This window comes from Haemorhous mexicanus, chromosome 19, assembly GCF_027477595.1.
Source record: "Haemorhous mexicanus isolate bHaeMex1 chromosome 19, bHaeMex1.pri, whole genome shotgun sequence".
Lineage (NCBI taxonomy): Eukaryota > Metazoa > Chordata > Aves > Passeriformes > Fringillidae > Haemorhous > Haemorhous mexicanus.
In genome coordinates, this window is record NC_082359.1 from 3,179,684 (window position 1) to 3,196,982 (window position 17,299).

Genomic DNA, 17,299 nt, shown 5'->3' on the forward strand with positions numbered 1-17,299 from the left:
GATGCTGATGCTTCTCTTTCTTCTCCTAAAAAGAAAGGAGGTGTTCTTTCAAGCAAGCACAGAGCTGCAGAAGAATGCTCCTCCGAACGCTGACAGCACACTGCTCAGCAGAGATACTCACTTTGGCAGGTACCGGGTCACAGTAATTATTTTGTCTTTCAAGGTGACTTTGTGGAAAGTACGGCCCATGCTCAGCCAGTACTGATCCTCTTCCTCAGGTCTGTTCCTCGACACAAGACCTAGTTGTAAAAAGCAAAACCCTTTCAGCTTACTGCAGTACTCAGAAATTTATCAACAAACTGTGCCTATAGGAAGAGACTCTAGAGCTGGAGTCCAGAAGTGGGCTTCTGATCTCAGCACAAGCTAAAACCCAGCTTTCAGGCCACATTTTTAGGGAGCAGCTTTTGCTCTTAGAGTGAAGATGCGCTGATATCATAAGCAAAGAAGAGCACTTGGAATTCATACACAACCAATTCAGAACTTCCCTGGGCAGAACAACCAAAGAACAACCAACAAGGTGTTAAGCACCTTGCGGATGTGCCTAATTCGAGGTTACTGGGAGTGGCAGAAGAGCAAAGCCTGACTTGTCCAGGCCAGGTCACTCACCTCTGCTGTAGAGGGGGCTGCTGCTGAGCGGGGGCGGCACGGCCGGGGCCGGCTTCTGCGGCTTGGACTGCACAATGATCTGATAGCCCTGCATGAGGCGCTGACAAATGAACTCCTCAAACACCTGCTGGGCTGTCATCTGCACTCCTTCCTCATCCCTCCTGGACACAAAGGTTAAGCAGACCAGAATAAGGAAGCTGATCACACACCTATTCCTAGCTCTGCTCTGGGCCCTGGAGCCCTGTGCCTGGGAACACCTGCCTGTGGGAGCAGGAGGGAAAAGGGGCACCTTTTGACCAGGGTGATGAGCTGTCTGGCAATATTTACTGCTGCCTTTGAAAGCAGTTTGGCAACCAGTAACAAATTTGCCTACAGCAGTTGTGGAACAATAAATTCCCCAAAGATGACTTTTCCAGAACTTTGAAGACAACTTCAGTGCAATTTGTACATGTTCAGGAGAGCACAGAATGCCAGTGGGCAGCAGTGCTCCAGCCTCTCCCACAGTGGGAAGTGGAGAGCAGGGAGGAGTTAAAGAACACATTCATCTTAGTGCAGCTCCTGCTCTGAACTTTGCCTTCCTACTGACATTTCTTTCAGGTGTTTCTTCATTAATCCTATTACTTCCTTTGTATTTCAACAACCCTGATTAATACTTTTGTTTTGCTCCCATAAAGCAGCAACATAGGCAGGTCTTTCAATGTCTTACAAGTTATGGAAAGACTGAAAAAAATTTAAGATAATGAGACTGCTTCAGTAAAAATCAAACTAACCCCATTAAAGAATAGTTACCAGAGACCTCTGAGACAAGCAGAGAAGTTCTATTTGTCCAACTAATTCTGTTTTCCAACAAGATTCTTTAAACTAAATATCCTTTAGAGTGAGGATAAGCATCTTAAACACTGTGTCCATATGCATTTGCTCATTTAATACTTCCAAAACACCTGCTAGAAAGTAGATTAACAGAGATGATAGCTTGAATATTTTGATCAAAACACAACAGAAAATCGACAAAAATTTATATCCAAACAATTTCTAACATCAAATCTACAGAGCACAACATACTGCCAGGTGGGAACATCAGAAAAGGTCCAAAGCTATCACTGGAAGAAAAAAAAAAAAGTATTCTGCTGCTCTGTCAGCAATCCATCACTCACTTCTGCTCCAGATTGCAAGGCAAGATGTATGCTATTGCCATCTGTATGGCAATTATCTTTTGTCAAGAGGGCAGTTTGCTTTATTTCTCTCTGAGTGATCACAGTCACTCCTCCCTCGGGAGGGGACATCTGCTGATAAGAGGCTATTGAATGTCACTGCAGGGATGATAAGAACTACAGCATCCCATTGGGAGATGTGAGCCCAGGGGGAGGAGCCAAGCATTCCTGCCTGGATATAATCTGGAGATTCTGAAACACCAGCCTGGCTTCTCCACTGGATTTCCCAGAGGAACAGCAGCTGCCTCTTCTTCCACTGGATCTTCAGAGGAAGACTTCACCCTTTTCTCCAGGATCCCTGCTCCAGCAGAACCACCCCTGACACTGCAGGAGGGCTGAGCCACAATTCCAATGGGACTGCTGCCAACACCCTGACCCACAGGGTGTCAGGTTGAGTTCTGACTCTGTCAATATTGTTTTCATTTACTGCATCATTTATTTTATCCTTTTATCTTCCTCCCTATTAAAGAACTGTTATTTCCTGATCCCATAATTTTTGTTGCCTGAGAGCCCCTTAATTTAAAATTTATAGCAATTCAGAGGCGGAGGGGGTTCATTTTCTCCATTTCAGGGGAGGCTCCTGCCTTCCTTAGCAGACTCCTGTCTTTCCAAACCAAGGCAACTTGTACAGACTGCAGGGATCCTCTTCCATCACCTCTCCTTAAGCACAGGAGTGTACAGAGGAGGTGCTGGCCAAACCTGTCCATGTCAGCCTCTGGCAGCAGGTCGTAGCAGCCCTCGGTGTAATCGTTCTGCAGGCTCTGGCGGTCGGGGAAGTAATCGGTGGTGAGGGGCAGGCAGGCAGGGGTGGTCAGGGACTTCCAGTCCACTCCAACTGTACAACAGAAGCCTGGCACTATGGGGGGAGCAGACAGCGTCAGAACTGCCTCGTTGTGTCATGGGGGCACACAAGGGGGGCACGTGGGGTCACCCATGGAAAAACAGGGTGCAGAGCAGGATGGAAGGAGTGCACGAAGAGAAGAGTTTAAAAGAATGAGAGACGAAAAACAGTTGGCGTAAAGTCAACAGGGACAAAAAGGGGTGTGGAATGGGAAGGGAAAAGAAAATAGGATGGGAAGAAGGGAGGGAGAGAAAGAGACAGAGTTTGTTAAACAATGCAGTGCACATGCTGATTCAATCCCATCATGCAAAAGGCATTCCAAGTTAATACATTTAATTTCCTCTTGATTAAAAGCTAGAGCTGACATAGCCACTGCTCTTCCAAAATGACAGCAAGTCAGGTGCAGTTACTGATTATTAATAAACAGATCAACATTCCAAGTCTGAACAAGAAAATCAGACCAGTTTTGCATCCTAGACAACTGCAGAAGGAGCTGGAGAGGAGGAGAGAAAGAATGACAGACCAGCCTCTTTCTGGAATAGTACAACAGCAGAAAAGGGAGTATTTCCACAGTTATAAAAACAGAAGACATATCCAAAGGGGTGGGAAGACCAGAAAAATAGTAACTTGGGAAGCAATCTATTCCCACACCCTTTCCTACAGTTATGCTGCAGTTTTGAGATTACAGGGATGTAAAACTAGTCATTAAAAAGGAAAAGCTAACTAGATTATACCAAATCATCAGCTCATTACATTCTGACCACTGACCATTCACACTACTGCTTTACATTCTGACCCAATTCAAACAATCTGTACCACCTACTGATGCTTAACTTCTTGTCATAGAGCTCCTACAGATGGAAATTTATTTTACTATAAAACTGTTAACACCAATGGCAGGAACACTGCACAAGAAATTAATATATGACAGACTACTACAAAGAAAATGCTTTCTTAAGCAGTGACACACTTGTTTCTCTAGGAAGTGAAGGCAGGTATTTCTCAGTAAATGGTACCAAATTCAGAAACTGACTGTACTAATTCTACTTCAACAAGCTGGTACCAAACAAACTTTTTATACTGAGAGGCAGATAAGAGTTCAGCAGCTTTAGCTTTTTGCAGAATAGTGTCTGGTAAGGAAAGAATTTCAGCTGTAACACAACAAACAGCTTCACATGTTCTTAAGAACTATGGAACTGCAACCACAGTGAGACAGAACAGGCAGATCCTGCAAATTACTGCAGGCCAAAATAAACCTCTGCCAAAAGCCAAGGAGGCTCCTCGGTTTCTTGCCTACCACCTCCTGATGCCTCTATATATGTACATGCCCTTTCCCTCCCCATCTTCCCACCTATGCAAACTCTCTTCCAAACCTTTCTCCTGCTTACTTGGATCTGGAGAATTAGAGACAGCATCTTCCAAGGAATCCTTGTTCTGAGTTTTGAGGTTCGCCCCTACAAGAAAGAAATGGTTTTTATTTTAAGCAATTACGCACTTCTCTTGAATTTCAAATAAAAATAAATCAAAACTGTGATGATGTTTTAAGATACAGAATTTCTCTGCATGGAAAATCCCAGGGTTCTGCACAGCAGAAAAAAACCACTAAGCCAATTAATGAGGAAAAAATACATCTCGGATCAAACTTGAACATCTCTAAAACCCAAACAAAACTCTCCTCCCCAAAATAGTGAAACATCTTGAAAAGTAAGTGCTATAAGCTCCTACAAACAGCTGGTATGGCACATGAGAGAAAAAGAGTTGCTAAGGAGACAAGAAAAACTGCTGCCTTCAAAGCCCTGTATCAAAATAAAAATTTCAGTAAGCCTCCAAACATTTAAAGGGAACTATTGTTTAAAACTAGCTTAGGTGGATTTACCCAGAAATTGGTATCAGCACCATAGCTGTTGCCCTGTAAGAGAAAGGGTGGATATCTGCTATGTGATGATGCCAGTAGCCAGCAGGGGAGCCGGCTCGGAGTGGCCTTCACCTTCCACCAGCTCCTCCTGCCATCTGCCATCCGCAGCGGGAACTGCAACTGCAGGATTTCCTGCTCTGAGCTACCGCCTCCACCTGCGCGGCAGCAGCAGCAATGTCCCGAGGCCCAAGGGGAATAGATGGGATCGTTTTTCACTCTGAAGCCCGTGCTGCACCAAACCATGCTGCAGGCAGCAGAGGAGAACCAGACTCAATAAGAAATTCCTGGAAATTCTAAAAAAACACAACTCTCCCCCAAAGTGCTTCGTTTCATAGGTGACTCAAACCATAAGGCAGAACTCTCAGTCCAATCACTGAGCACCCAGTGTGGCCCCTACAGACAGGTGAGGGTCTACAGACAAAGAAATCTCATAAATGCAAGCATGTTTATTGCCAGGACATGCTCTGCATTTACATTGTGCCAACTGCAGCCAGCTGAAATGCAGTTCAGCAATTGCAAAAACAAAATCTGGAAGCCAGAAAATACCAAAAATATAAAGCAAGAAAATTAAATGTAATCAGAAGAAATTCACAGGAGGAAGCAACAGAAAATAATTTTAAATGTTACTATGTGAATACAAGATGAGAGATGAGAAAATTACATCTGCTAACTTGTTTACAGCTCTTCAAGGCATAATGGAAAACAAAATTGTCTTAATCTAATGTAATTCAAAAGGGCAAATTTATACTTTAAAAAAAATCTTTAAATTGGTTTTGAGAAAAGAACTATTAAACAAACTATCAAATTATTTTTGAGAAAATAAGTCTTGAATGCTGTAGTCCAAAAGTTCAACTTTTTTCCATGTGCCTAACCAAAATGCATATCTACAAATGCAAAGGGTAAGTCACAAAAATCCAGACAACACAGCAGAATGTTTAATATGGCATGTTGTTCCATTTAAAGGGCTGAAAAGAAATGCTGAGAATTTTCACTAATTCAGGTGTCAGGGTAAGGAAGATGGAGGTAGTCTTCAACTGAAAGTACAGACACATCATCTCTCTAAAGGATAACAGCTTCAGGCAATCCCACCAAGAAAAAAACAGGCTTCTGAACACCAGTGCATATTTAGTTATTCTTTGTGTCTGAACATCACTGCTCTGTTATTATAGAACTCAGTTCCTACCTGAGAGCTTATTACCAGTAAACAACAAGCACCTTTCTACAATAAGCCTTATAAGACACACCTAGAGAAGTAGAGACACATCAAACAAAACCAAACTAAAACCAACAAAGCAAGCCAAAGAACTACCACACGCCAAGCAAGGAAGTGCACGAACAGATCACTGTTTTCCCACTCTCGACTCCTCCTCTTTGCCGTGCCCGTCCCCCCGTGAGTCCGGCCCCATCCCCCGACTGCTGTCCCGGCGCCGCCCCCGCCCCGTTACCTGCGCCGGGGCCGGCCCCCAGCCCGTTCCCGAACTCCTCCGTCCCGCCGAAGCTCAGGAAGGAGCCGCTGTCCCCCGGATGCCGAGAGCTGACGTGTCTGCAGAGAAAGAAAGCAGCCCGTTTTGTACAGCCCTCCTCACTCGTGCCGTTCCCGGCTTTTAGCAAAGGTACCAGCGAGCCCTCAGCCCCTCTGCCTCAGCCCAGGCCGGCTGGAAGCAAACTCTTCCCTCGCTGATATCGGAAGGCCATGACAGCATTCCATAAATGTCCATAGTGTTTGTTTGCCTCCAGCAGTAACCAAACACTGCCTTGGCAGGACAGCAGAGAACCAGCTACTCACACCTCCTCAGGAGAGAAATACAGCTTAGCTGGTTAGCTACAGACCTGATCTCATGGTCTGTAAACACAACACTGAAGACTGAGCAAATGGCTCACCTGCCAGTTGCCTCATGGTAAGCCAGCTCCAGCAGCTCTGCAGAGGAATGTGTCAAATCCTGCTGCCCACTGCCCTGCATTTCTGCCATGTTCTGGCGGGTCTGATGATGGATCTGGATAGCTTCTCCTGAGGGACCTACACAGGTACAATTGGAACACTGATCACCACATCTGCACTGATTCCTCAGTTGCTTTTCCCCTCTTTTGCCAACAGCACAAGCAATGAGAGCTAATGGCCATTATGAAAGCACGTTCACAAAATCTTCAAAGCCTCGAACCTCTGCCATCTGCTCCGAAGCAAGTGAAGCAAAATATTTTTTTAAACATTTTGGAGGGCCTACTTACAAGGCATTAAACAATTATGTAAACAATTCAGCATCAGAAAAATCAACCCAAATTGTAGTTACAATTCCCTTCAACAGGGTTAGGGTTGGGCTCCCTTCAACAGGGAATTGTTCTGTACCTGCTGCTGCTCGTTTGCAAATAGAGCTATTTTCCACAAGAGGATTGCTCAGGCCTGCACACAAATGAGTGTAGTGTGCAAGCACTTTAATACCCCAGAGCTCTCACTGGCTCTCTTGCTGTGCTAATCCTGGACAAGGGCAAAGCCACAGCAGCCAGGTGTGCAGCAAGGCAGCTCACCCACGGGATGGGTGGGCAGGGAGGCAGCTCACCCACGGGGAAGGTGGGCAGTGAGGCAGCTCACCCACGGGGAAGGTGGGCAGGGAGGCAGCTCACCCACAGGGAAGGTGGGCAGTGAGGCAGCTCACCCACGGGATAGGCGTGCAGGGAGGCAGCTCACCCAGGGGATAGGTGTGCAGGGAGGCAGCTCACCCACGGGATAGGTGTGCAGGGAGGCAGCTCACCCACGGGATAGGTGTGCAGGGAGGCAGCTCACCCACGGGATAGGCGTGCAGGGAGGCAGCTCACCCACGGGATAGGCGTGCAGGGAGGCAGCTCACCCACGGGATAGGCGTGCAGGGAGGCAGCTCACCCACAGGACAGGTGTGCAGGGAGGCAGCTCACCCATGGGGAAGGTGGGCAGGGAGGCAGCTCACCCACGGGGTAGGCGTGCAGGGAGGCAGCTCACCCACGGGATAGGTGGGCAGCGAGGCAGCTCACCCACGGGATAGGTGGGCAGCGAGGCAGCTCACCCACAGGACAGGTGTGCAGGGAGGCAGCTCACCCACGGGATAGGCGGGCAGGGAGGCAGCTCACCCACGGGATGGGCGGGCAGGGAGGCAGCTCACCCACGGGGAAGGTGGGCAGGGAGGCAGCTCACCCATGGGGAAGGCGGGCAGGGAGGCAGCTCACCCACGGGACGGGCGGGCAGGGAGGCAGCTCACCCACAGGACAGGTGTGCAGGGAGGCAGCTCACCCACGGGATGGGCGGGCAGTGAGGCAGCTCACCCACGGGATAGGTGTGCAGGGAGGCAGCTCACCCACGGGATAGGCGGGCAGAGAGGCAGCTCACCCACGGGATAGGCGGGCAGTGAGGCAGCTCACCCACGGGATAGGCGGGCAGAGAGGCAGCTCACCCACGGGGAAGGTGTGCATCCAGCGCCTGCGGTTCGATGTCAGCTTCATGGGCATGCGGGACGGGGCGAAGGGGTTGATGAGGGCGCGCTGCGGCGCGTACCCGCCCGGGCGGATGTGCAGCAGGGACTCGGCGCTGCCCACGTGGAACCGCCCCGGGGCGCTGGAGTCGCGCTGCTGCGACTCCAACATGTTCTCAAGGAAATCTGCAAAACACAACCGAGCCACACAACTCAGCGTGAGATCCCGCAGGAACCAAGCACAAGAGAATTAACTGTTTAGGGATATGAAGATGACCCAGGGTAAAGGACACCTAAGGAAAAAGCAGGAGGAGAAGCTGAAAGCAATTCCTATCCAGCCTGAAAGTTACAATGGAAACAAGAACCCAGACAAGAAAAACCATTACTGCATCTGCCATTACAGCACTGCTGTCAACTGTGAACTTCTACTAAATGAATCCATTAAGAAACCACTTGCTGAGCCAATTATGAAGGGCTACTCAGACCTTTGAGAATTCTTGAGGAATCAAAAGACTGACATAAAAACTTCAGGATGAGTACCAAAGCCACAGCTGAGCCTTGTACATGTGCCTTTTCTGTAACACTCAGATCTGAGCACTGAAATCAGGGATTACATGATCTCCACAAGATACCAGTTAGTTGTCACTATTCAGTGTGGAACAGAAGCGCAGTTGTTTATAAATACGAGAGAAAAATATACCAGATAGGTAAGTAGCAATTAGTCTGATTACTCTGCCCAACCAGTGGAAATCCCAAAGAGAAGGGTCTCATTTACCATTCTATATTGTCAAATACAACATGTGAAAAACCTCAGTTTCTTTGACTCTTCCCTCCCTACCAGTCCTAATCCACACACATCCTCATCCAGCTGAACACCTTCAGTTGGGTCACACAACTATCCTTCAAACTAAAGGAGTAACAGAGATACCAAAGAAAGAAAATGATTGTATTAACTGTGAGCAGAGGAAAACATGAATGGTAGCTGTGATGTCAAGTACACTGTGTGAGAGCAGCTCCACACCAGTAACTGATTCCTGTGACAGGATAAATATGGTATCAGTGTCACACAGCATGGCATGAAAAAACCATGAAGAGCCTTCAGGGATAGAATTTTATAGAAGATGAAACAGTTGCAGGAGGAATACCATTTACCTAGAAATGAGCTGGGGTTGTGGAAGATACTGCATACTGTCTGAGAACAAAATTAAATTGGAAAGGAAGAGAAGAGGAGTACCAGCACTGCTAACACACTGAGACAGCTCAGCAGTACATTGTCAAAAGGAAGGATCCAGAAAGTGAGTCTTAATGACAACAAATCCCCACAGAGAAATGTTATAATCAGGGGCCCCCAGGACTCACTGCTAAGGCCAGTTCTCATTCAATAGATTATAGGTGACCTGGATAATACAAGTTCCTTGTCTATGTCCACACTTGAAGGCAGGCACAGGAGAATAGTCAAGTACTAAAGAAGGCAACAGGCAAGGGAAAAGAGCAAATCAGTGTCAGGACACTTCTATTTAGGACAAGCTATTAAAAAAAAGCAATGGAATTGGACAAGGATGACAAAGGGAGAACGCACAGCCAGCTGCAGCCATGGAAGAGCTGTACCACGAGTGCCAATACAAGCACCATCTCCACCGTGCTGGCCTGGCGGTGGCCAACACAAACTTTCCCCTTCTCTCCCCACCAAAGGCACCTTCCCATCTGCCCAGGCTGACCTCTGGTGCTGGTATAGCCCAAGGAGCTGCTGACTTCACACTGGTGCAGGTGGGGCCGTGGGATCATCAGGATGTTGGAGATCTTGCCCAGGGAGCTGTCGTCGGAAGCCTGGCTCCTGACCTCCTCGGGGGGCAGCGCGCGGCTCTGCAGCGACGGGCTGCACGAGACGTCGTACGAGCTGGAGCTCTTCCTCGTGCGGCTCTCCCGCTCCCGCACCGACCTGCTCACAGGGAGGCCAGTGACAGCACAGACAGATGGATCCCCAGTTAGCAGGGGGCTGGGACAGGCCCAAGTCATGCAAAAGACTCAGTGCTCAGCAGGCGATCTCAAGAAGAGCATTACAGAGAAGCCATCACTATCTTTTTCGACAGCCTGGGTAATTTATACTTCTGTGCATCACACAACACAACAAGAACACTGCAACAATTCCAGCACGAGGGCTGTGCAAGGACCTGCTCAGCTCCCTCTGCAATCCTACAGACTCCACACCAGCCTGGTAGAGATGTGGCCTAATAGACACCAGACCTCTGCCTACAGTGACAGAACCATGTAGCTACAGGGAACTACCAGGAATTATGAACTGTTTAAATTGTGCTGGTATCTTTCAGCGTGTGTGGCCACATTTCTCTTCACAGAGAAAAGCAAGGCACAACTTCCCAAGGATATCTTCTGGGATTCGCATTCTCTGAACCTCAGAGAAAGAAAAAACAATTCTTATCTCAGTTGCTGCCCCTCTTGTTGTTGACAAGTGGAATGCATTGTGGAAGATTGTTTACCTGAAGGGAACTGGTAACTGGATTCTGGTGTGAGTGTTTTGATTTACTGACCAATTGAATCCATGTGTGTCTGTGTGTGTGTTGGGACTGGTGGCTGACAGTCACCAGATTCTGTGCAGTTGAGTGGGGTGCTTGCTCAGATTCGGTTTAGATGTAGTGTAATACAACATAAGAAAGTAATTAATTAGCCTTCTGATATCAATGGAGTCCTCCTCATCATTTTCTCCCTTCATCAAGGTTGCCCTGATTTACCAGAAGCATGGGTTCCTACAGGCTGCTCAAATGAACATCCTAACAAGAGAGTCCAGGTGCTCTGAGTTAGGCAATACTACTGAAAGAAGCAAAACAAGCTTGTCAACTCTGTATTTCTGAAAAAGCAGTGAAATTTATCGTTCATTCAATGAATTTGGCCAGGACCTGAGGATAATCAGCCTTTCTCCTCAGACAAAAGGATATGGAATAGTTGAGAACCTGCACTCAGCTTTTCTGCCTCTTCTCTCATTCAGCCAGGCATCATTTTCAGGGAGGATTCCTCACCACTCTGTTCACCAGTTACTAAGCAGCGCATTAAACAATCTATTTCTACAACTCTGTGCAAGTCTAATGTGCAAATACTTTCTTAAGCCCCTTGCAAAATCTGCTAGAAAGACTAGCTTTATTCCACTTCACACAAAATTAAAGATTCAAAGAAAAAAAATATATATATTTATGCCTTTTCCTAGACCCCACATACTATTCTAGAAGTAAAACACCAGACAACCAGCCATGAAGAGCAGATAGAGATGAAGCTTTTTGTTCAACTGTGAGCATGTGGAGATCAATTCTCTTTGTATTTCTCCAAGTATTTTATGTATCAAGCACACATAACAGGGCTACTCCAGAAGCAGTGCACTCCCAAGCCTCTCACCTGAAAGTGCTACAGCGCTGGGCTCTGGCTGGGCCTGGCAGTCTGAACACCTGGGCATCATAGCCATCATAATCCACCTGGATAGGCAAGGCATTCTCAGCATCCTTTGGAGCTCCTAATGCTGAAATAAAAATCATACAGCACTGGAACCTCTTGCAAGAATATTCAAGATCTGCAAGAGAGAGTAAGCACCTCCCACCCCTAAGGAAAGTATCTATTCCAAAAGAAATCCCAAAGTGTCATGAGCAGAGCAGCTGGAGCAGCTCAATTATCAGAGGTGGTGCCTCTGAATCAGGCTGGCTGAGGCCATAATGCCTTTCCCCCATACATCCTAAACACTAAATGAATAATGCCAAGAAGTCAACTGGCACGTGCCCATTAGCATCCTGGGTAACAAATATGAGAAATACTCAAATATGAGTTTGATGGTTTTCTGTAACAATTGTCCCTTCCTTGGGCTGAAGTGTCATTGTCTTCCTGCAGCTGTTTGTTACTTTTGGGAGTCACTGGGACAGATCATTCCAGAACAGAATTACTTACAGGCATCACGATTACTTTTTGCTTTCTCTGTCAGTGGCTGAAGGATCCAACAAAGGAAGGGTGAAGTGACCAAAAAAACAAACAAGAAAGAAAAAAAAAAAGAGAACAACAGAAAAGAGAGAGGGAAGGGAATCAGTCAGAATGTTCAAAGGAAACATCCCCAGTGTGACCAAGCAGACAAAGTTTAGTTTGCTGACTCAGTGAGGCAGCCAGACAACTTCACAAATATTAAATACTGATAGTTGGTCACAAACCTGTGTGAAAAACACAATGTTCAATACCTTTCTTCCTCTCCATACAGTTCTTTGTTACAGAATGAAACTAATTTTTATGGTGGCTACAACATTTCTCACCTAGTTTTGTCTAGGAAGGAAAGACTTAAACTACCTCTCATTCACAGTCCCCATAACAAACCTTGCAGCTTTGCTCTTTTAACACAGAAACTTAGTTCCAGCTGTTGGAATACTTGTGATGCTTGACTGAAAAGAGCTATGGGACAAGCTAGTAAGAAAATACAAATCAGAAAATTCCCACCTTCCTTCCTGCCAGCTTGATCCGTGGAGTGAAGCTGTTACACAGGAGCTGGCTTTTGGATGTGTAGAAACTGAAAGAAAAAATAGTGTGGCTTTAAGAACTCAACACAGGTGGTTTGCTACACAATAAGCAGACCAGGAACCTGAGTCAGCTGTTGGATAAAGGGATACCTTTCTGTGCATAATAAAAATATGGAAAACACTGAGGGATGGTTGAGAGAAGCTACTCTGCCCAAAGACAGGGCTTTGATACTTGTACAGCCTCAGTCTAGACACTTCTTAATATGCTCAACACCTGCATTGCCCAGTTCATTTTCTCCTTCTACAGAAAGACATCCATTTCTACTGTGCCATTTACACAACTCTTCCTGATTTACACAACTGTAGTGATTCACACCAGCTGTTTGAAGACCCTGTCATTTCTGTTAGGTTGCATTAATGCCCAGAGTTCTGCAAGAGTAATGTAATATTTCCTCTGTTTCACAAGGAAAGCAGAGGAGATAAAAGAAGAAAGAGAATTCAAGAGATTATGAAGAGTAAAGCAAAGCAGAAGTGTTTAGCAAAAGCTGGTAGAATTCACCTACCTATGATTTATCCAGTGTGGGATATTGTAGTCATCACCCATTCGTGAGTCACCAGGGCCACAACGATTATGGAGCTGTAAGAGTAATTCAGAAGCATCTACCTGTATCCAGCCAGTCACAAAATGAGTAACATTTGTAGCAGAACAAGGGAAGGTAAAGCACCCTTACCTTAAAGAGTGGTACAGCATGCAAGGGCTGCTCTCCCATGCACACCAAATCCACACCAATCCCTGTAAACAGACAATGGTACAGTTCAGTTATCCAAGCAGGACTGATAAGCTAAGACAAAACAGATTATCAATTTGAACTGAAGACCCAATATGTATTCACATCATATTATAAGAGGCAATAATACTGAAAAATGGTAGTTAATGGTCCCACGGTATGGCTACAAACCAACAGTACCTGTGGGGATATAAGAAATTATTTTCCTAAACTAATGCAAGTCGTGCAAGATTATCCTTTAAGAGAAAGGTTTGCACAGATAGGTGAAGCTCTCTGTCACAAACAAAAGAAACTAAATGCCTCTAAGTACTCTGAAAATCTGCTCATTTCAATACGAAGTGCAGACACAACTCTTGCAGCTGTAACCCTTCCTCCCAGTGCACACAGCTTCCAGCAGATACTTTTTCACAGCCAGAAGCGGCTCTGTGTTTGCCTGCAGAGAGGCAGCAGGCACAGTTATTTACCATTGTCAATCATGCGCTGCTTGGTGAGGATCATGAGGAGCCGATCCACCTCGAACACGCCCACGCCGGGGGTGATCACCACCGACATCTGCCCCGTGCGGTCGAAGTTGCGGTTGATGTAATGCTTGTCAAACACTGCCAGAGAGAAAGGGGGGACCTTGTCAGGCTCCCCTGGACGAGGGGAGAGATGAGCAATCTGACTCCATGCTCTCAGAAGGCTGATTTATTATTATATTCTGTTATATTTGATATCCTATTCTATTTGATATCCTATTCCTATTCCATTCCTATTCTATTTGATATCCTATTCCATCCCCATTCCTACCCCCATCCCCATTCCAATCCCCATCCCCATTCCTATCCCCCATCCCCATTCCTATCCCCCATCCCCATTCCTATCCCCCATCCCCATTCCTATCCCCCATCCCCATTCCTATCCCCCATCCCCATTCCTATCCCCCATCCCCATTCCTATCCCCCATCCCCATTCCTATCCCCCATCCCCATTCCTATCCCCCATCCCCATTCCTATCCCCCATCCCCATTCCTATCCCCCATCCCCATTCCTATCCCCCATCCCCATTCCTATCCCCCATCCCCATTCCTATCCCCCATCCCCATTCCTATCCCCCATCCCCATTCCTACCCCCATCCCCATTCCTATTCTATTCCTACTATACCAAAGAAAGAGAAGGACACAGACAGAAGCCTTAACAAGAATGAATAATAAAAACTCCTGACTCCTCAGAGCCTCGACACAGCTGGCCATGATTGGCCATTAAGTAAAGACAATTCACATGTTGGATAAACAATCTCCAGACCACATTCCAAAGCAGCAAAACAGGAGAAGCTGAGGCTTCTCAGCTTCCCAGGAGAAAATACTGGGCGAAGAGAATTTTTCAATACTATCAGAACACCCAGGATGTTTTTTTTGCAGACAAAGGCAGGTGAACTGCTAATATTCCCCTCCTCTTCAGTGTTAAGGAAAAAGTAACATAAGTCCACAGCCATTTATTGGCAGCTGCTTTAATGGCTGTATTTTTACCCATTGCTTGTAACTCACCATTGAATGAAAGATTTATAGCCTCCAGGTAGTTCCCTTGTGCTGAGGTAGAATTGTAACCTGAAGGAAAGCCCTCTGGAAAAGTATTCAGAAAGGAAAAAAGAAAAGAAAGTCATCATTCCTGTATACTAGCTTTATATAATAAAAAACCCACAGAAAAATACATCTGTACTAAATACTATTGGTTCAAAAATGACAGCAAAATTGATGTTATTAAGTTCCACAGAAAGACTGAGGCACACTGCCCAGCCAGGAGAGCACTAAGTAGCATGACACCACACTTCAACTAAAAATGGATAGTTTACTGACAAGTTAAAAAATGTTAAAAAAAGAGGAGAGAGAGCAAAGGATAAAAGCAGGGAAAGGAAGATTCTTGTACCTGCTTGCTCGAGTCGTACCAACACAGGATACTGGATGAAAAGCTTTTTGATGGTCACAAGCAAGGAGGTCCACTCCTCCCGCCTCTCGTTCTGAACGACAACTCTAGAAAAAACACAGCCTGATGAGGCCCAGGAAAGAAACTGTGAGGGGAAGTGAGAAGGGATGAACAAACTGTAAAGAATTGCACAAAAGGGTGCATTGGGTTACACATACACTGTGGGACAAGAGGTGAAAAGAACTGGGAGGAAAACATACTTGTAAAAATCTTCATAAAATCTTCCCTCGTGATCCTGCCGAATTGATGCACGATGTGTTTCAGGAAACTCATCTGAAATGGAAGGAAAAGCACATCTTATCTCATGCTCTTCTATAGAAATGACTAATCTTTTCCAGCAAAAAGCTGTTTTTGCCATTAAAAATAAACAAACAAAAAAAGAAAAAAAAGCCTCCAGCAAGCAAACAGAAACCAAAATACTTGAAGAAATATCAGACCTCCTATATAATAAAAAACTGCTTTTAAACCAATATGACAGCTTGAGTATGATGAGGAAAATTTGCAACACTCTTCTATGTACTCTGACTGCAGTACTTTCATAACAATGGCTGTGTACCTACTGTGCTTGATAGAGAATACTTTGAACATGGCAATTAAAAAAAGATAAAAAGTTCCTGTCAGCCTGTGACCAACTTTCAAGAGACAAGATAGGTTTAAAAACAGAAACATGAAAATAGAGAATTTGCATACCTATAGATTTAGCTTCATAAAATGTTCTTGAAAATAGAACCACTGTCACTTCATGGCTGCAATTCTTCTCCTGTCCAGGAAGAACAAATGCAAAAAGAAAACATTAGAAGTCACATTTGGTAAAAAGTTGTGTATATACACATATAGTAATAGCCTTTCTTCCCTCACACCTAGAAACAAAGGTAATGAACAAAACCTAGACTGTTGCATTAATGGATCTGCATTAGAGTTCCATCTGTCTCTCTGAAATAACACATGGTCTGTCCTGAAGATTCTGGGCTGCTTGGCCATATCACATTTACCAGGAGCACTCTCCACCAGGCTCTAAAGAAGCTCCTCTCTGTAGTTGCCAAGATTTTTGTTAAGAAAACAGACAGTTGACACAGTGTATTTACAGCCACAGCAATTTGATATTCTGATGTGTTACTGCTCAGAGAGATGTCCCTAAATTAAAAATTAAAAATAAAAAATTAAAACTGAACTCAATCAACTACTTACCTTCCATTTTGTGAAGAGGTCAGCAAGGAAACCATTCACAGCTTTCTCAAAGTATAGATCCCCTGCAAAAAAAAATCTCCCAAGCATCAGAAAACAATAGTTACTTCACCTATAGAAGTTAGATATGGGGCATATCTAACCCTAAGATTCTAGGACAATTATATTTATTAAATCTCAAGCAGCTGTGTGCATAATAAAGGGCACTATCACAAAGATAAAATGGTTAAAAGATTAAAAAGCATGACTGCTTTATGATAAAAAGATTTAAAAGCACCATTTTTTTTCAGAGAATGAAAACATAAGACTTAATGCCAGAAGGATGAGACCTTCAGTTCATTTTTCCAACACATTTGCAGCATGCTGGGAAAGCATCTGCACTGTCTTTCAGGCAGAGAATGCACAACTGATCCCCTGCTCTGATTTGAATAGTTGCCCAGTTCCATATGCCTAAACACATGGTCAAAGGAAGTAGCAAGAGGTTTGCTGAAGAATTAAGCCAGAAAAAAACAGGATGACAACAGAGAAGTGACTCATTCTTAATGCCTGAAGTTGTAATTCTTCCAGCTGAAATTACCAACTTCAGCCTGAGCTAAGGCAGGTTTCACTTCCTCAAGAAGCCAAAGTCTAGAGAAATCTAAAACATCACGGTCCTCTTTGCACAGGACTTCCACACATTTCTGGCTTCAGGATTCACAAATTTACACCTGCCCTCATCACCAAACACGTCCATATCCATGGAAAACCTTTCCAGTGCTCACAGTGATTTAGTGGCTGAGATAATGGTACCCAGGCTCTACAGGGACAGGAGAAGGGTGGCACAGACAGGGACAGAAATGGATGGCACTGCAAGGAAG

At 45.3% G+C, this 17,299-nt stretch overlaps 1 protein-coding gene across 9 annotated transcripts in view; it reads right to left on the reverse strand.

Annotated features, from left to right (window-relative positions):
* Positions 1 to 17,299, reverse strand: part of DEPDC5 (DEP domain containing 5, GATOR1 subcomplex subunit) — a 42,539-nt gene that overhangs the window by 19,656 nt on the left and 5,584 nt on the right. For 3 of the 9 annotated variants that reach the window (XM_059863918.1, XM_059863920.1, XM_059863914.1), the window contains exons 10-28: positions 16,446 to 16,507; positions 15,948 to 16,017; positions 15,458 to 15,530; positions 15,201 to 15,304; positions 14,822 to 14,896; positions 13,759 to 13,929; positions 13,238 to 13,299; positions 13,070 to 13,143; positions 12,487 to 12,556; positions 11,953 to 11,989; positions 11,413 to 11,533; positions 9,729 to 9,949; positions 7,993 to 8,196; positions 6,455 to 6,590; positions 6,019 to 6,116; positions 4,047 to 4,112; positions 2,517 to 2,700; positions 607 to 767; positions 122 to 239 (exon numbers count right to left, since the gene is read on the reverse strand). In XM_059863918.1, coding sequence (XP_059719901.1) covers positions 122 to 239; positions 607 to 767; positions 2,517 to 2,700; positions 4,047 to 4,112; positions 6,019 to 6,116; positions 6,455 to 6,590; positions 7,993 to 8,196; positions 9,729 to 9,949; positions 11,413 to 11,533; positions 11,953 to 11,989; positions 12,487 to 12,556; positions 13,070 to 13,143; positions 13,238 to 13,299; positions 13,759 to 13,929; positions 14,822 to 14,896; positions 15,201 to 15,304; positions 15,458 to 15,530; positions 15,948 to 16,017; positions 16,446 to 16,507 — 2,107 coding nt within the window. The remainder of the gene's footprint in view (positions 1 to 121; positions 240 to 606; positions 768 to 2,516; positions 2,701 to 4,046; positions 4,113 to 6,018; positions 6,117 to 6,454; positions 6,591 to 7,992; positions 8,197 to 9,728; positions 9,950 to 11,412; positions 11,534 to 11,952; positions 11,990 to 12,486; positions 12,557 to 13,069; positions 13,144 to 13,237; positions 13,300 to 13,758; positions 13,930 to 14,821; positions 14,897 to 15,200; positions 15,305 to 15,457; positions 15,531 to 15,947; positions 16,018 to 16,445; positions 16,508 to 17,299) is intronic. The other 6 variants (XM_059863916.1, XM_059863922.1, XM_059863915.1 and 3 more) reach the window with 3 other exon arrangements.